This window comes from Myotis lucifugus, unplaced genomic scaffold (genome assembly GCF_000147115.1).
Source record: "Myotis lucifugus unplaced genomic scaffold, Myoluc2.0 scaffold_45, whole genome shotgun sequence".
NCBI lineage: Eukaryota > Metazoa > Chordata > Mammalia > Chiroptera > Vespertilionidae > Myotis > Myotis lucifugus.
In genome coordinates this window covers 5,797,560-5,817,984 of record NW_005871093.1, presented here as the reverse complement: position 1 = coordinate 5,817,984, position 20,425 = coordinate 5,797,560, and the positions used below count along the sequence as shown (strand labels likewise).

Here is a 20,425-nt window from a genome sequence, read left to right as displayed (position 1 = left end):
GAATCAAAGCCGACAAACCCGGGCATGTGCTCTTGACTGGAATCCGAACCCGGGACCCCTTCAGTCCACAGGCCTGACCACTTTATCCACTGAACCCAAAAAAGCTAGAGCATGGTCACATACTTTAATCACTAAACTAAAATACATAAAAGACAGCTATCAAATAAGAGGAAAATATTAAAGGATTCAAATGATCCATGACTCTAAAACCCATTCAGAGATCATTTTATATAGGATTCTCATACAGTATAGATAGTAATCTCATGTTATAACCACCAAAAGCTATCAGTTCCAAAACATACAGCAATGAAATAATAACGTATTAAAACATCCTCTCAGTAAATAAAAATACCAAGAAAATAAAAATATTAAGGAAAAAAATTAGGTTTACTATAGTTCCATGGAAAATTTAGTCCTGATCTAAAAAAAGCCAATTAATTCCTAAATTCTTCTTTTTCACAAATAATAAAAATGTAAAGAGCATAATGAAAGATAATAATCACGCTGGTCTAGAATAAGAAAACATTCTAAATGCTAAACTATGGTTAGAGGTTTTTATCAATGTTTAAATAAATAAATTTATTTCTCAATGTACTTTTGTCAGCAAAATCAACCTAAGATAATTACAATAATTTAGTTATATGACTGGAGATATCCTTAGTTTTTCACAATTAAAAACAAGGGAGGCATCAACAATAAAAAATATATTTAAAAAAAAATCAAGGAAGACATGGAACAGACTGACATACCTTGATGTGGGGTTGGGGGAACAAGAAGAGATAAACCAAAGAACATATATACTTACTGGAGGCCCAGTGCACGAAAATTTGTGCACTTGTGTTTGTGGGGGGGGGGGGGAGAGGGGGGGGGATAAGGGTTAGGAGAAGAGAAAAACGGGAAGGGGAGATATCTGTAATACTATCAACAATAAAAAATACATTAAAACAAACCATCAAACAAACAAGCAAGGGAGCCTCAGTGGTTGACCATTGACCTATGACCAGGGCACATGGCCAGGGTTGCCTGCGTCCTCTCACAGTGTGGGAGCCCTCAGGGGATGTCCAACTGATGGCTTAGTTTAGCCTCCCTCTGAGGGAAACTACCAGCGGGCCGATCTGGGGACGGCCCCCCTGCCACTGACACCCCCCAGACCGCCATCCCCTCCCTCTGCCTGCTGCTGCCCGCTTGCCAGCCCCACTCCCAGCTAACTGGTCGTTCCTCCATTTGGTCGATTTGCATATTAGGCTTTTATTATATAGGATATGCATAGCCCATGTACATGAGCAATAGGGTAGTAAAGACCTGGGTGTGTGTGGGGGAGGGGGTGGAATAAGGGTTAGGAGAAGAGAAAAACGGGAAGGGGAGGAGGGAATGGGAGATATCTGTAATACTATCAACAATAAAAAATACATTAAAACAAACCATCAAACAAACAAGAGAGGGAGCCTCAGTGGTTGACCATTGACCTATGACCAGGGCACATGGCCAGGGTTGCAGGCTCGATCCCCAGTGGGGGTAGTGCAGAGGCAGCCAATCAATGATTCTCTCTCATTATTGATGTTTCTATCTCTCCCTCTCCCTTCCTCTCTGAAATCAATAAAAATATGCATTTTAAAAAAAGAAAGGGCTGAAACAGGTTTGGCTCAGTGGATAGAGCGTCGGCCTGCGGACTGAAAGGTCCCAGGTTCGATTCCAGTCAAGGGCATGTACCTGGGTTGCAGGCACATCCCCAGTAGGAGATGTGCAGGAGGCAGCTGATCGATGTTTCTCTCTTATCGATGTTTCTAACTCTCTCTCTCTCTCCCTTCCTCTCTGTAAAAAATCAATAAAATATATTTTAAAAAACAAACAAAACAAAACAAAAATGACTACTTAAAAAAAAAAAAAAGAAAAAAAGAAAGGGGGTGTTCTCCCTCCTGAAAGTATGCCCATGCCTTTCCCTTCTCTTCCCTTCCCTCCCCCAACATCTCTCTGCCCCAGATTCCTGGCTTGTTATCATTAGCTTCCTCACTCCCAAATTCCAAGGGCCCTTCCTTTACCTCTCTCTATAACTTGTTTCCTAAGCCCATTTCTTCCAGGAATTACTTTCTCTACCTCTGTAATTTACCCAATAAATGTTCTCTTACCAAAAATAAATAAATAAATAAGGATGGGGGAGGAAAATCCTGGAACTCAGACTTTATTTTAATGGACCAGGGGCTCTCTCCTTCCCCTTCTGGCCCAGAGACCAAGATGAAAACATCAGTATGCAAATAAGTAAATTTACCAACACAAGAAGCATAAATACTCTCACTACCTACATAAAAAACTCTCACAAACTACATTATAATTTCATTGGAGAAACCCTAAATGGAAAAGATAACCAGAAATCAAAAGACAATGTCTTGGCTTTTGTCATTCACTTTATATTGCTTCTAATTAGACTAGCCTCTGTTTCCCCACCTGGAAAATAAGATTAAGATATTTTTACATACTATACAACTTCATAATAATGTTCTGTAGATCAAATGAAATAAAGAAAAAACCATGTTCTCAAGAGGAAAATCCTAGATTTTCTACTCACCTAACATACAAAGTAATACTCATTCCAAGTCCTTTTTCAAGGCTACCAGTGTATTTGATCATCTTTTCTGATGTATAAAATCAATTTTCATTTTTAGGATTCAATTTGCAAAATATTTTTTGTGTTTATACCATACCTCATTATAAGAAGGACCTGAGGTTAAAAAGTACATGTATGTAGTTTGCTTCTTAATTATGTAAAAAATAAATTGAACTAGGGGAGATACTCAACGTCGTGACCTCTCCCCTACCAACCCCACAAATCACAACCTTTATGAAATAGATATCTGAAAATTTTTGAATTCCTTATCTGATGTTAGAGCTCAAAATATGCTATAAATCTAATCTATCGGACCCATCTGGGGAAATAAACTCATCTAATAGTGTTCTATCCTGCTGTCCAAAAATTAATAGTGACCTTACCTTGTATGGATCAAGTAAAAAGTCACTGAACTTGCTAGGTAGGGAATATTTCTTCACCAATTCATCTTCTACCACCCAAGGTGCATTTTCACCAGTGCCAGCCCGTAAGGCATTATGCCGTATAAAGTATCGAAGTATCTCCTTATTTGGTGGGCGTTCTGTACGAATCAAGCTGTCTGCTGGCACATTACTGATGATCTAGGTTAACAAATATAAACAACTCATCACTAGGGTGAAAGAACAATTAACCAATGAGAACAAAGATTTATGTTCTCTCCAGAAAAATCGTAATTCCATCCATAAAATAAAGCTATAAACCAGGAAGAAAAAGAATAATTGTCAGAGACAGTATTAATTAATCCCCAGGAAATCTGTCAATATGTATCAAAGTGCTAGAAATGTATATACTCACTGAATCAACAAATTCTCATATTTAAAAATTTGGAAATAAATAGACCAGTCATCAACTGCTTATAAAAGCAGAAATAGGGATGGGAGGACTACATAAATATCTTCAATAAAGGATTCATTTTTAAGATTAAAATACATCCATAATGAATACCCTTGAAGCCATGGGGGAAAATACTTTTATCAGGACAAACTTATCAGAATCATCTAGGGCAGCGGTCACCAACTGGAGGTCCGTGGACCACTGGTGGTCTGTGAGGTCCGAAAGGTTGGTGACCGCTGACCTAGGGAGCTATTAAAATGCATATGCTAGACCTAACCGGTTTGGCTCAATGGATAGAGGGTCAGCCTGCGGACTGAAGAGTCCCAGGTTCGATTCCAGTCAAGGGCATGTACCTTGGTTGTGGGCACATCCCCAGTAGGGGATGTGCAGGAGGCAGCTGATCGATGTTTCTCTCTCATCGATGTTTCTAACTCTCTATCCCTCTCCCTTCAGCTCTGTAAAAAAAAATAATCAGTAAAAAATATATACTTTTTAAAAAATGCATATGCTAGCACTGGCCAGTGCGGCTCAATTGGGCTGAGCATCATTCCATGCACTGAAAGGCTGCCAGTTCAATTCCTGGTCAGGGCACATGATGAGATTGCAGCTTTGATCTCTGGTTGGGGTGTGTATGGGTGTTCAATCGATGTTTCTCTCTCACATCACCATCAATGGTTCTCTCTGTGTCCCTTCCTCTCTCTAAAAATCAATATAAACATACTTTTAAAATGTCTGGCAGTAGAGCCTGAGCATCCACTTTTTTCCCCGCTTTTACTTTTATTACTTACTAGAGGGCTGGTGCACCAATTTGTACATGCGGGGGGGAACCCAGGGGAGGGGCCACGGGCAGTTGGCTGACCGGCCCCACCCACGATGGGGGGGGCGGTTGGGGGCAGGGCTGGCAGAGGGGAGGCTGCAGGAGGTTGGGGGGTTAGGGGAGCCGGCTCGCCACTGCAGTGCACACATCATAGCGACCAGTCGATCCGTCATTCTGTTTGCTTGGCTTTTATGTATATGGAAGATTTTATGCTGAATTTACTCTTGGCTATTAGGTTTTTGTTTCTACAGTTTTTTCTGGGGTATCTTTTTCTTCTTGCCACCTCCTCTTCTGGTTTAGGAACAATCTGCTCTTTTTCAGTGAGGATCATCTCAATGTGGCAGGGAGAGCTCATATATAGTTTAATCCTCCAAAGAGTTCTGTAAGTTCTGCATCACCTCTTGGGAGCTCTGCTGTGCTCAATGACCAGAGAATCTATATCTAAACCCTGAAGTTCAGCATTACTCTCTGCATTTTTAAACATGTGTAGCAAAAATTCGGCACTCTTTGGGCCACAGACCCTGTGTCTAGCCCCACTGTTTGGACTGGACACATCCACCAATTCACCATTTTAACGATGGAATGGCAAACATTACTTCTGTAAATTGACATCCTTCAGATACTTGGTGATTTTTCAGATATGCATACCCTTGATGGCCTGGACAGTTTCACATGTTCTTAAAGTGAACTTAAAAATTTGAACTTCCTAATTTGCATGATTCTGTGGGGTTTTCTGGGTCAAGTGAATAGCGAACAATTTTCACAGGTCACCTCTGGCTGCTTTCAGAAAGAGCTACTACTTTTTTAATAAACTCTCCTGGTGACTATCACATACACCACAACCTGAAAATACTGTTTTCAAAGAATGTTACGACATTACAGATAGTTACCAGAGAGAAAATGAAAAAGAAGCTACAAAATAGTATGTATATAATATTCCTACTTTTAATTCTTTTTGCAATATGTTTTTATTGATTTCATAGAGATAGAAACATCAATGTCAAGAGAGAATCATTGATTGGCTGCCTCTGGGTATCAAGCCTGCTACCTAGACATGTGCCCTAACCAGAAATCAAACTCTGACCTCTGGTTCATACGTCGACTGAGCCATACTGGTAGGGCAAATATTCCTACTTTTAAAAGTCACTTAAAAGCTAACAACCACCATTAATCACAACTATATTCATCAATTATCATCTCTGAGTATGGGATTAGAGATGTCTTTTTTCTTATTTGTACTTCTATCTTTCTGTTAATAGTATCTATTACATGTGAACAAAACAATTTACATTCAACAATAAGAATATGAATAATTAGGAAAGTGGTTGAGACTCCCTAGCAATGTTTTAACTAGTTACCTTCCTGAATGAGGAAGAAACTTTTAGTGAAAAATTGTATTTAACATTTAATTTTAAAATATAAAGAAATCCTAACAATTTAGGTATGTCTTCAGATCATCCTATATAATAAAACCCTAGTATGCAAATCAACTGAACAACCGGTCGCTGTGATGCGCACTGATCACCAGGGGGCAGATGCTTAACATAGGAGCTCTCTCCTGGTGGAAGCCGGGCTCATGGCTGGTGAGCACAGCGGCAGTGGAGGGAGCCTCTCTCGCTGGCTTAGGCCATGGGGAGTGGGCATAAGGGGTCAGACATCCCCTAAGGGGTCCCGGACTGCGAGAGGGTGCAGGCGGGGCTGAGGGACAGCGTCCCCCAAGCTCCCCAGTGCATGAATGCCGTGCACCGGGCCTCTAGTTCACTATAAAACAGTCAAAATGGAATTAAGACTTGTCAACAAATTTGAGTTAGGGGAAAAAACTCTAAAGAAGCAAAAGATCTGGGTTATAATCCATCCCAATCTCATTTACTAAATTAGGAGCTTTGACAATTATTAAACTTCTCAGGCCTTAGCTATTTTTTCTATAAAACAGTTAAACGTAAAGAAAAATGTGCAGCTCCCTTCCACACACAACCTCCCATCCTCCTACTTTCTAACAATTTACATACAGGTATGAGTACCTGAAAGTAATATGGCATTATTTCATAGACTCTAAGATGCTATTAATAAAAGACATTATTTTATGCACCAAGAAAAAAATTCATGCCAATTGATTTTAAGATATATACTGATTCTAAATACATTAAAAATATAAAAGACGAACATCTTAGAATGAATAAAACACAGTACTAAGTTACTTTAAGGGTATTTACTGTTTCAGGTTGTTAGTTCCACAGATTCCTTGCAAAAGCATTATTGTTGACTCGGTTTCTAAATTAAATTACATTACAAATTGCTCTACTTTTATCTGGGAAGAGCTATTACCTCAGGAAGTCTATAACTGCTGGAAACAGATTCTTATTTTTCAAACTGAATTTGAAGCTCAAATGCAAATTACTCTTAACCTTAATAAGTCCTATTAAAAGGAAAAAACAATCTCCTAAGAAAGAAAATACAGTTTGACTTAAAGTATAATTACTAAGACTAGAGAACTAGAAAGCCACTCAGAATTTGTTGCAGAAACACATTCATTTACATTTTTCTTTAGCACATTTTCTCTAAGAAAACCAGCCCTATGATATTTTCTTAAACATCTACATAAGTAACAGGGTTAATGTAAAGTGCCAACTAACCTTATCTTCATTTTGTAGTTTCACATCATATTTGTGAGGCAGAAATTTTGGAGGAGCCCATTTCCTTTCTCCTTTTTTTAATGAAGTAGGGAGTTTTCGTGGAGATCTACGTGCTCTGTCATCTAGTCAAATCATTAGAAAATTAGTGAAAATAAGAATTCTTTTAATTCTATTCATTCATTCATAACTGTCTTATTGAACACCTACTCTGCATCAGGCATTGAATGATGGGACACCAAGATGATTAATAAAATCCTTACCTGAACTAGCTAAAGTCTATGGGCAGAGTCAACAATAATTATAATACAATGTGGTAAATATTACAGAGGTGGGTACACAAAAATAATATGAGGAGAGAGAGCAGCAATGTTTAACTTAGGAAGATAGGCAGGAAAGGCCTAGAAAGAATATGACTTGTTCAGAGAATGCAAATAATGAGTAAATATAATCGGGACTACAGTAAAAAATCAGACTAAAGAAGTAAGGAGGGCAAACTATAAAGGACCTGTACACCGTTTAAAGAAATTGGAATTTATCTTGTGAGCTCTAGGGAAACAAAGGATTTTTGGTCTAAGTAAGCAGATGCATATTTTCTAAAGATGGCAAAAGAACAGAAAAGGGTTAGGGTCCAGGTTAAGGGAAACTGTGGTATCAAATAAGTTGAAGGTATGACTGTGACCAACAGTGTAAATGTAACAGAAAAACAAAACATAGAAGAAATCAGTGGAATTGGCAAGTAGAGGGTCACCTATAATCTTATTAGCAACAGTGTCAGGAGTAAAGAAGCAGAAGTTAGACTATCATAGCACAATAAGTGGAGACAATATCTCATGAATCTTGGTTTGAATGAATAAGACAGAAATAAAACAACAGAATCAAGGGAGGATATGTTTTTGTTTTTAGAAAATGGGGCTTCATTTATAAATTGGAAAAAAAAACATGAGAGAGGGTTAAAAAACACTGTAGAGTAGAATAATAAAAGTTAACTCAACCCTAGAGAAAGTAGAAGGAAATGGAATTCAAAGCCAAAGTATTTTAGCTCCCTTCTCAGATGGAAGAATATAGAAATTTCAAACAGGAAGGTTAAGAACAAGCTGAAAGTTTCTGTCTAATACATTTTTCCCCATAAAGCAGAATGAAAGGTCACCTAAGTGAGAAAAAATTTAGTATACTGGAATTTGCCTATCATTTCTATGGAAATTCTAATCAATTTTTCCCCTGAAAACACTCAGTAGACATCATAACACTAATTCTTCAGCCTGTCCACCACCCTTTCCACATACTAGCAATAGTATTATATATATTCCAATAATTAAAAACTAAATTAAGGCATATAACACTCATAAAAAACCAAAGCCTAAAACATAGAAGTTCCCTGGTACACGATGCCGAAGTCATAAAATTAACAATTGTTAACATATTGTTGGTAGTTCAAGGATCTGTTTCCAGAAGAAGTGTTAAAGACATATTATCAGGCAACGCCTAACCAAAAAATTTATTAACATTAAGTCATGAGAATATTAAGTAATGAACATATTAGAAAACTTCAGTATCAAAAAGAAGGAAGAGAGAAACTGGAAAACATAAACATTAGCATTCACAATACAGAGTGGAAAACAAAACTGAAGTATCAACACTGGGGTGAACCAGCTACAACAGTTAAGTATCCTTGGGGAAATTTTAATTAGTTAATTGTTCCCCTGGAACTAGATAAAGAAATCCCTCTAAAACACATCTGCATATATCCAAAATATCTGGAAAGACAAAATAGAATGGAAAACAGAGCGCATAGCACTCTAATTCTAATTCAATCTCTGTATGTAACACTTAAATAAGAGGTTAAGATTATTTGATCCTCTAACAGTCATGGGGAGGGGGGATCAATATACACAAATCCTTTGAGTACTCATATTTTAAGACAGAAGTAATCTATTACAGTCAAATTCTTTTATTTATACAGATTTTTTTTTCCAAATGAAGGTTTCAGAGGCTGAATAATTTTCCCAATGGGCAAAGTCTCAATTCTTCAACTTTTCAAACAGTATTGTTAGAATTGCCAAGTCCCAAAAAATTACTCTTAGATATCATGATGTTTCAAAATTCTGGCAGCTCCTATGTGGGAGGGACTTGAGTTACAGGATTTAGATAAAAGAAGTATCTTAAAATTACCACAATTGGCTTGCATGGTGAAGAGAAATGGAGATTAGAATTTGCCCCTTATACTCTAACCCCGCTTCTCCACACACAGACATAAGTATTTTCCAACTTAAAGAGACAAGGAAAGCAAACTTTCTTTGCCATCTTGAGTAGCTAGGTATATGCACACAGATTTCTAAGAGGAAATGCCTTCCGAGGGAAGACTTAAATCTTTATTTGCTTTATGGATTTTTCTCTTTTTCTTTTTGGTTAATCCTCACCCATGGATATCTTTTCCATTGATTTTTTTTTTAAGAGAGTGAAAGGGAGCTAGGGAGGGAGAGAGAAGGACAGAGACGGGGTAAGAGGGAGAAGGAGAAAGAGAGACAGACAGACAGACATAGACCGGTTTCCTCCTGCATACACCCTGACCAGGGCGGGGGATTGAACCTGTAACCTAGGTACATGCCCTTGACCAGAATGGAACCCAAGACCTTTTGGTGCATGGGGCAATGCTCTAAACACTGAGTACACCAGCCAAAGCGCTTTATATTTTAGTTGTTTGCTGAATCACAAAAGAAAGGCATATCTACCTACAAAACTCATTTACAAATCACAAATTATTTGTTAGATAACTCAAAAAGATTTGTGTATAATAAGAGTCACAAAGGAAAGCTAGCATCATACATACTAATATTCTCTCTCCTTCCTTCATCCTCTTTTACAACTGCCTCCTTCTTCTGGTGCTCCTGAGCAATTTGGCTAGAATTCTCTTTGTCACTTGAGGGAGAATCACAGGCACCATCAGGTTTCTTTTCAGTGGCTTCTTCATCCACTTTCTCCAAAGGATGAATCTTCACAATCCTCACCTTGAGCATTTTTTCCTTCCCAACCTATAAAGGAGACAGGAATGAGAATCAGCGATAATAAATAAAAACTAGAAAACCTAAAGATAATGTTTAGAATATATTAGCCAATATACCTACATTACACCCCACCTAACAAAAATTCACTAAACCTTTAAAGTACCAACCAAGTACAGTGATTTTTTTCCAATTTTATTTCTGACTTCTATGCTAAAAAATGACATATTACGCCTTAGCTAGTTTGGCTCAGTGGATTAACAATCCGCCTGTTGACTGAAGAGTCCAGGGTTCAATTCCGGTCAAGGGCACATGCCTGGGTTGCAGGTTCAATCCCCAGTGGGGGGCATGCAGGAGGCAGCCTATCGATGGTTTTCTCTCATCACTGATGTTTCTATCTCTCTTTCCCTCGCCCTTCCTCTCTGAAATCAATAAAAACATATATATTTTTTAAAATGACATATTTCGCCCCTGACTTCATTTCTTCATTCTTTTTCTACAATACCAATGTATTTCTTTTTCTTTATTTTTCAATTAAAGTTAACATTCAATATTATATTAGTAGCAGGTGTATACAGTATAGTGATTAGACATTTACATAATTTACAAAGTGATTCCCTGATAAGTCCAGTACCCACCTGACACCATAATTTTTATTGACTATATTCCCTATGCTGTCCTTTACATAAGTGATTCTGTAACTGTCAATTTGTACTTAAGCCCTTCACCTTTTCCACCCAGTAAAATATGACATCTTAAAAAATAAAATTATCACAATCTAGTTTATAATTCATGTACCAATGTACTAAGCCCAAAGGGCAATCACTGCACAAACATCAGACATGTGTAAAATAGTTTAAAATTTCCATTTAATAAAGAATCTATTATATATATGGATATCCAACAATACCAGAACCACTTATTGAAAAAACTATCTTCACTTAACTACCTTTCAACCTCTACCAAAAATCAAGTGTGTCTCTGTGTGTGTGTGTGTCAATTTCTGGATGCTACATTGTTCCACATCTATTTGCTATTCTTATACCAATTTCACACTACATCAATACTTTAAAATTTGAAGGCTCAAAATCAGACAATATTAGCTTAACTTTATTGTGCTTCTGCAAAGTTGTTTTGGTTAGTTGTGTTGTTGTTTTTTTGTATTTTGAAGTAAATTTTACAATCAGCTTGGCAATTCCTAAAAAAAACTGCTGGGATTTTATTGCAATTGAGTTGCATCTACATTATCAACTTGGGAAGAACTGAACAAGATATACCTCCACATTATTTAAGGTCTTCTTTAATTTCTCTCAGCAATGTTTTATAATTTTTAGGTATAGATCATGCGTATCTTTGTCAGGTTTACTCCTAGAGTACTTCATAGTTTTTGATATTGAAATAGTATTTCTTTGTTAAATTTCAAATTGTTTGTTGCTAACACACAGACATAAATACAAATTGGTGTTTGCACATTTATCTTGTATCCTACCACTTATTACTTCTAGAAGCTTTTTAAAATATATATTTTTTAATTTATTTCAGAGAGGAAGTGAGAGGGAGAGAAATAGAAACATCAATGAGAATCATTGTTTCCAGAGTGTTAGCATCATCACATATAAGTGGAGCTGTTAAAACTGCAAATTTTTAAAACCTACCCAAAACTTTCTAAACCAAACCCTTAGGGGATAGGGCTCAAGAATGTATATTCATAAGTCCTCTAGTGATTTTTTTAAAAGGGGAAACATAGAGGCTAGACAGACCAGGTTGATAAGATTTTGTCCCTTTTCTAGAGCTGATAATTAACTGACCCACAAGTTAGCACCTGACATGAGGCTTTATTATCTCCCTGCCTGTAGTAATGGTCATATATTTAAGCCTTCTGGAGAAGAAATCTTTCAAGGTCAATTATTCAGCTGCTTCCTGTTGAGCCAGCTATTATTTCCCAAGAAAGGCAGATTGAACAGGATGAAAAGTGTGTAAGAAAAGTGTCCTTGTATCTGCGTACATCTCTCTCAATTTATTTATCTCTTATCTATCCTCATGTCTGTGTGTGTCTATTTTCTTTTTTCTCTTTGCCTCTTGTTTTCATTTGGTGAGCTCATGGCTATTAGTTAAGTATGTTCATCCCCATGTGTATATGTGTATGTGTGAGATTCTTTGTCAACCTATGGTGATCATATCAAACTTGAGAATAAAACTCTTATTCAAATTAGGAAAACAGTACCCACTCTATTTCTCTTTTAAATAACTCATTTGTTTTGCACTCTCCTTTTTCTTAATTCAAACCTCCTCATTAGCAACCATCAGCTTGTTCTCTGTATCTGTTTCTGTTGTTTATTCCTTTACTTTGTTTCTTTAGATTCCACATATAAGTGAAGTTTTTCTCTGTCTGACTTATTTGATTTAGGATTAATACCCTCTAGGTCTATCTATATTGTCTCAAATGGCAAGATTTCATTCTTTTTTGTTGCTAAATAATTATTATTCACTAGACCATCTTTACCCATTCATCTACTCTAAGTTGCTTTCAGCTATTACTAGTAATGCTGCACCGATCATAGGGGTACATATACATTTAGTGTTTTGTTTTCTTAAAATAAACACCCCAAAGTAGAATTGCTGGATCATATGGCAACTCTATTTTTAATTTTTGAGGAATCTCCATACTGTTTTCCATAGTAGCTGCACTGATTTCCAATCCCACCAAATAGTATATGAGGGTTCCCTTTTCTCCACATCCTTGCCAGCACTTGTTATTGATTGATTTACTAGAGGCCCGGTGCATGACTTTCGTGCACTGGGGGGGGGGGGGGGGGGGGGTGGCGGGGAATCCCTAAGCCTGGCAGTCTGGGACCCCTCGGGGGATGTCCAAAGCCCACTCCCCAGGGGGAGCGGGCCTAAGCCTACAGTCAAGACATCCCCTGAGGGGTCCTTAGCGCTGCTGCAGAGGCAGGAGATGCTCCCACCATGGCCACTGCGCTCACCAGCTGTGAGCCCAGCTTCTGGCTAAGCGGCGCTCCTCCCTGTGAAAGCACACTGACCACCAGGGGGTAGCTCCTGTGTTGAGCATCTGCCCCCTGGTGGTCAGTGCATGTCATAGTGACTGGTCGTTCTGCGGTCCTGTCTATTTGCATATTAGCCTTTTATTATATAAGATTGACGACAGCCACTGACAGGTACGAGGAGATATCTCATTGTTGTTTTAATTTGTATTTCCCTGATGATTAGTGATATTGAGCATATTTTCATGTCTGTTGGCCATCTGTAGGTCCTTCTGTGCTTGTTTGTGTTTGTTTTTAAACGTATTTTATTCTTTTATTATTTATTTATTTATTTTTAAGCTTCATCCAAGGATACTTTTCCATTGATTTTTAGAGAGAGTGAAAGAGAGAGGGAAAGGCTGATAGAAACATCAATGTGAGAGAAACACATCGATTGGTTGCCTCCTGCATGAGCCCTGAGCAGGGCCCAGGTCAGGGAGGAGCCTGCAACCGAGTATATGCCCTTGACTGGAATTGAACCTAAGACCCATCAGTCCGCAGGCCAACACTCTATCCACTGAGCCAAACAGGCTAGGGCTCTATGTCCTTTAACAGAAATGTCTGTTAAAGTCTTCTGCCCATTTTTTAATTGGATTGCTTGTTTTTTGGTAATAAGTTGTGTGAGTTCCTTATATATTTTTAATATTAACCCCTTATGGATGTATCATTTGTGAGTATCTTCTCCCATTAAATAGGCTGTCTTTTCATTTTGTTAATGATTTTCTTTGCTTTGCAAACTCTTTTTAGTTTGATGTAGTCCCATTTGTTTGTTTTTTTCGTTTCCTTCTCTTGAAAACATATATCCAGCCCTGGCAAGGTTGTCTTCAGTTGATTGGATTATTATCAGGATGCACCAGGGTTATGAGTATGACCCCTAGTTAAGGTACATACAGGAATCAACCAATGAATGCATAAATAAGTGGAACAACAAATTAATGTTTCTTTCCCTATCTCCAAAATCAATTTTATAAAAAGAACATATATCCAAAAAGACACTTCGAAGAGCAATGTCAAAGAGTTTACTGCCTATGTTTTCATTCAGTTTTATGGGTTCAGGTCTAACATTTAAATCTTTAATCTATTTTGAGATTTTTTTTGTTTTGATTTTAAATATGTTTTTATTGATTTTTAGAGAAAGAGGAATGGAAAGGAAGAGAGAGAAACATTGAGAGCTGCTTTCTGCACGCCCTCTATTGGGGATCGAGCCTGAAACCCGGGCATGTGCCCTGACTGGGACTGGCGACCTTGGTTTGGTGCTCAACCACTTAACAATAATGGCCAGGTGAGTTTATTTTTATATATGGTGTAAGAAAGTAGTCCAATTTCATCTTTTTGCACTGTCTATCATTGCCTCCTTTATTGTAGCTTAATTGACCAAATAAGCAAGGACTTATTTCTGGGCTCTCTATTCTATTTCCTTTTTCATTTGTTAATTTTCACACAAGAAAATTTTTTCCATAAAAGGATGTTGAATTCTGTCAAATGCTTTTTTCTCCATCTACTGAGGTGGTCATATGTTTTTATACTTCATTAATAAAATGTATTACACTGATTTAGTTATGGATGTTGAACTAACCTTGCACCCCTAAGATAAATTCCATTTCGTCATAGTATATAATTCTTTTAATGCATTATTGAATCCAGTTTGCTAATATTTTGTTGAAAATTTTTGCATCTATATTCCTCAACAATATTGGCCTGTAAGTTTTCCTTTTTTTTTGGTAATGTCTTTATCTGGTTTTGGTATCAAGGTAATGCTGGCTTCATAAAATGAGTTTGGAAACATTCCTTCCTCTTCAATATATATAATTTAATATATTTTTATTGATTTCAGAGAGGAAAGGAGAGGGAGAGATAGAAACATCAATGATGAGAGAATCATTGATTGGCTGCCTCCTGCACACTCCCTACTGGGGACTGAACCTGAAACCTGGGCATATGCCCTTGGACATGGAACCAGGGACCTATCGGTCTGCAGGCCGACACTCTATCCACTGAGCAAAACTGGCTAGGGCCTCTTCAATATTTTTAAATAGTTTAAGAATAGTTTAAGATTTTATTTAGGCTAAAGTTTGAGAAGTACTAGCCAGTGTTAGATATTTCATTACATACAGTTGAAATCACTCATAATATATACAACAATGTAAACAAACCTATTTAATTATCTGAGCCTGTTTACTACCTCAACATTCCTGTGCAGAATCTGCAAGAATGTAAAATGGCTAGCCCAGTATTCTAAAATTTGGCCTTTATATTTAATACTAAGTAGAGACTTCATGTAACACAATTTTATACACACAGATATGCATTGGATAATCTATGCTCAAATCCTGATATATGGTTAGTGAATCAAATCTCATATTTTTAAAGAATATAGGAACTTACCTCAAAGTCACACTCTTCTCCCACAGCATATTTGGTCATGATCTCCAACCAAGCAGTATCTACTAACTTCTCTAAGGAGGCTGTGTTATGGTGAACCATTTCCAGAACAAGTTTCTCATACCAGGCAGGAAACTCTTCCTTCAAACTAAACAAATATGTTATTACCAAGAAAATGCAGAAAAACCTTTCCACAGCTTTAATTCAGGTCAATGCAAACATTTCTTTAGCAAATATACAAGGCACTGGGGAATACAAAGATTAAAAACTATGTAGTACACAGGAAAAAGAACTTATAAATATCTTTGTCAGACTGACCTTTCCTGGTTAATTTTTTCATACATAAAGTGAAAATAATAGGCACATCATTACTAAGGTTGGTCATTTCTCCATTAATTTGTTTTTTGCAGTAGACGTCCTGTTTTAGGTGTGCATTATTTACTCATAGCCTTTTCCCATCTTTTTAGTTAGGACATCATAACACTTGTATTTTTATTATGTCTGAATCAATAATATGCTTTCATTCATTTAGTTCTCTAGAATTTTCATTTTATGGATAAGGAAAATAAATCAGGAAGTTAACATGATGGAACCATGATTTGAATTCCAATGTCCTTGCAAAGTAAAACCATTATGTACCACTTTTCACTTATTAACCTAACAAAAAAGAATTTTAATGATCATACCCAATATGGGAAAATAGATAGTGCAAAGTAACACTCATATACTGCTGATAGCCTATGTTTCAACTCTTTTAAAAAGCAGTTTGGCCCTGACTGGTTTGGCTCAGTGGATAGAGTGTCGGCCTGCAGACTGAAAGGTCCCAGGTTCGATTCCAGTCAAGGGCATGTACCTTGGTTGCGGGCACATCACCAGTGGGGAGTGTGCAGGAGGCAGCTGATCGATGTTTCTAACTTTCTATCCCTCTCCTTCCTGTCTGTAAAAAATCAATAAAATATATATTTTTAAAAAGCAGTTTGAGCCCGGCTGGTGTAGCTCAGTGGATTGAGCTTGGTTATATCATGGACCAAGAGGTCCCCCGGGTTCGATTCCCAGCCAGGCATATGCCTGGACTGCAGGCTTGAGGCATGCAGGAGGCAGCCAACTGATGTGTCTCTCATTGAACACAGTCACTCCCATTCACTTATGTATTATTATCTATGGCTATTTTTACTGTACAACCTCAGAATTAAATAGCTAAGACAAAGACCATACTAACTGACAGTTTATTGAAAAGGGTGGCCAGCCGAAACCGGTTTGGCTCAGTGGATAGAGCGTCGGCCTGTGGACTGAAGGGTCCCGGGTTCGATTCTGGTCAAGGGCATGTACCTGGGTTGCGGGCACATCCCTAGTAGGAGATGTGCAGGAGGCAGCTGATCGATGTTTCTCTCTCATCGATGTTTCTAACTCTCTATCTCTCTCCCTTCCTCTCTGTAAAAAATCAATAAAATAAAAAAAATTTTAAAAAAAAGAAAAGGGTGGCCAACACCTGGTCTAGTACACTTTAAAAAGGGCATATACATAAATAATACTAATCTAAAACACAACGATGTAAGTGACCCAAGCTAAGAAGAAACAGGCATCAGGTTAACAAACTTGACTAATAATTAGTCCTGGAGCCATAACTAGAACCCAGACCTCAACTAAACCCAGTGTTCTGTTACACCAGCAAAAGAGCAGAATTATATGCTCTTTGCTTATGGGTTATCAGGAAAAGTCAATAAGAAGTCCATAGAAAAAATTTCTATTCCAAATTCCCAAAAGAGTAATTTACTTCCCTAGTTTCTATTTATCTTTTACATGTTCCTAATGCCCAATTCTGAGTGTTTTCTTTGAGAGAATACCAAAACAAGTAGGCACTTTGAATATAGACAGGAATTTTAAGACTCCTCATTCAGCCCTGGCTGGTGTGGCTCAGTTGGTTGAGGATTGTCACAAAAGGTCGCATGTTCAATTCCTGGTCAGGGCACTGCAGGGGTTGCAGGATCGATCCCCATTAGGGGACGTGTAGGAGGCAGCTGATTGATATTTTTCTCTCTCCCTCTCTCTAAAACTAATAAGAATATATTTTTTTAAAAACAGACTCCTCATTCAACTGCCCCACTTAGATAAATGGTCTTTAAATTGTGTTTATTTTTGGTAGCTGCTGTAAATACTAACTTAAATTTCAAATGACCACAAAATTTAAAAAAATCTCTGCTTATTTGCTACCTCCATATTACTTCTAGATCATATTTGTGTCCACTGTTTAGAACCACATTTTCAAAATATTTACAGGATAAAAGTAGAGCAAGAATATTCAAAAGCCTGGTAATTACCTAAAGTATATACATAACTATGTATTCCACACACTTTGTTACTAGCAAAATTCCACTAAGCAGGGGCACTTAGACACTAATACAGTATACTAATGTAACAAATTCCAGTTTATGCCCCATAAATTTTTCCCCCATAAATTTTAATATAAATATTGCTTTACTTTCTATGCCCCCTTTCCTAATAATGTGAAGATGGTGCTAGAAAAGCAATGTTTATATTACTCACAGTTCAGCAACTTCCTGTTCCTCCTCCCAGGCCTCCTTGTGTGTTAGCTGACTACTTCCGGTACTCTTACATGTCCAAATGCGTTCACTGTACCTCTCCAAGCGGGCTTCATACTCTCTGTTAGCAGTGGCTCAGGAAAACAATATTCAAGCAACAGAGACAACTAATCCATATTCATAAAATACTTAATTATATATAGAAAAAAACCTACAGTATCCTTTCTATGATATACATATTGAGAAGATAAAATTGGCCTGGCTGGTTTGGCTCAATGGATAGAGCGTCGGCCTGTGGACCAAAGGGTCCCAGGTTCGATTCTGGCCAAGGGCACATGCCTGGGTTGCAGGCTCGGTCCAACGTGCAGAAGGCAGTTAATCAATGATTCCCTCTCATCATTGATGTTTCTATCTCTCTCTTCCTCTCCCTTCCTCTCTGAAATCAATAAAAATATATTTTAAAAAAAGGATTAAACAAAATACAGTAACATTAAAAACCACGAGTCAGACTTCAATCTTTTTTTTTTTTTTAAATATATTTTATTGATTTTTTTACAGAGAGGAAGGGAGAAGGATAGAGAGCCAGAAACATTGATGAGAGAGAAACATCAATCAGCTGCCTCCTGCACACCCGCAACTGGGAATGTGCCCGCAACCAAGGTACATGCCCCCGACCGGAATCGAACCGGGGACCCCCCAGTCCCCAGGGCGACGCTCTATCCACTGAGCCAAACCGGTCATGGCCAGACTTCAATCTTATATAATAAAACCCTAATATGCAAATTGACCAAACAGTGGAACGACTGGTCGCTATAACGTGCACTGACCACCAGGGGCAGACCCTCAATGCGGGGCGGTGCCAGGCCGCCAGCCAAGGTGGGTGCCAGCGGGGGCACCCTGATCTCCCCACCCACTGGTGGCCCTCAGATCGGCTCTGATCGCTGGCCAGGCCTAGGGACCCTACCCTATATATAGGGAATAGTCTCTTAGGTTTAAAAATTAAAACCTGGCAAGGCTACTCCAACACTGAAAAAACAGGATGATGCAATGACATGCATGGACTCTGGCTTGCATTTTGTGGTTAGCCCCGATTCTGACCCTTATAACTGTGTAACACAGCCAATACTTAACTTCTCTCTGCTTCAGTTTTTCCACCCATAAGATGGGGGAAATGGTACTACTGCCTCAGAAGGATCATAGTATGTACTACTTTTTATAATCAGAGCAAAAAAATGTAGCTGCCCATATAACAGCAAGATGCCTTTCACCTGTATGAAAAGTATGGTCATTGGCACATGCAGTGTCCTGGATTGCAGGGGATATCCGACTGCCGGTTTAGGCCCAACATCCCCCAAGGGGTCCCAGATTGCAAGAGGATGCAGGCCGGGCTGAGGGACACCCCCTCCACCCCTGTGCTGAATTTCATGCACTGAGCCTCTAGTACAGTCATATAAAGACAAGCACTGAAAATGTATAAAAACTTATAGTCCCCTTTAAGCTGTTTTGCTCTCATTTCAGTTACCCAGTCAAACGCAGTTCAAAAATATTAAGTGGAAAATTCCAGAAATAAATAATTTATGTTTTAAATCTTGTGCCATCCCATTCTATGAACCATCTCTTTTGCCCAGCATATTCAGGCTGTATACGCTACCTGAGTGATAGTCACTTAGTAGCCAGCTGTTATCCAATGGACCATTATGGTTATCTCAGTGCTTGTGTCCAAATAACTTTAATTTTACTTATTAATGGCCCCAAAGCACCAACAGTAATGTTACTGGCAAATCAGATATGCCAAAAAGAAGCCTTAGACTTTATCAAGATGTATATATACAAAAAAGCATGATATATATAGGGTTCAGTACTGTTTCAATATTTCGGTACTTTTTCAAATACAGTATTGGGGGGGGTCTTGGAACTAGTCCCCTACGGATAGGGTGAACTACAGTAAAGAAAAAAAAAGGCAATAGCATGGCTTCTATTATCATAACTATAATGGTATTTTTATATCATAACTAACAAGATGGATGTTTTATTTTTGTTTGCCTCTTTGCACTTGAGGAGTGGAGGTAAAATAAAGACAATCAGTAAGTGAATTTATTTAAACAAACAAAATGTTTAGCAGTTTAATAGTTACTTAGCAACATTGAAGAAATTCACTGAGAAATCAGGGAGAATGTAAATGATATTAACAAATATATCCTAAAGAGAGAACATTGTCCTAGCTGGTGTGGCTCAGGTGGTTGGAGCATCATCCCATACACCAGTGATGGCGAACCTATGACACGCGTGTCAGAGGTGACACGCGAACTTTTTTTTTGGTTGATTTTTCTTTGTTAAATGGCATTTAAATATATAAAATAAATATCAAAAATATAAGTCTTGCCGAACCGGTTTGGCTCAGTGGATAGAGCATTGGCCTGCGGACTGAAGGGTCCCAGGTTCGATTCCGGTCAAGGGCATGTACCTTGGTTGCAGGCACATCCCCAGTGGGGGGCGTGCAGGAGGCATCTGATCGATCTCACTCATCAATGTTTCTGGCTCTCTATCCCTCTCCCTTCTCTCTGTAAAAAATCAATA

The 20,425-nt window shown here is 38.1% G+C and overlaps 1 protein-coding gene across 1 annotated transcript in view; it reads right to left on the bottom strand.

Moving 5' to 3' along the window:
- The window catches only part of BAZ1B (bromodomain adjacent to zinc finger domain 1B), a 73,428-nt gene that overhangs the window by 44,248 nt on the left and 8,755 nt on the right, over positions 1 to 20,425 (bottom strand). Inside the window, 5 exon segments of the mRNA XM_006088247.3 lie at positions 2,986 to 3,183; positions 6,887 to 7,008; positions 9,714 to 9,915; positions 15,312 to 15,456; positions 17,853 to 17,969. Coding sequence (XP_006088309.1) covers positions 2,986 to 3,183; positions 6,887 to 7,008; positions 9,714 to 9,915; positions 15,312 to 15,456; positions 17,853 to 17,969 — 784 coding nt within the window.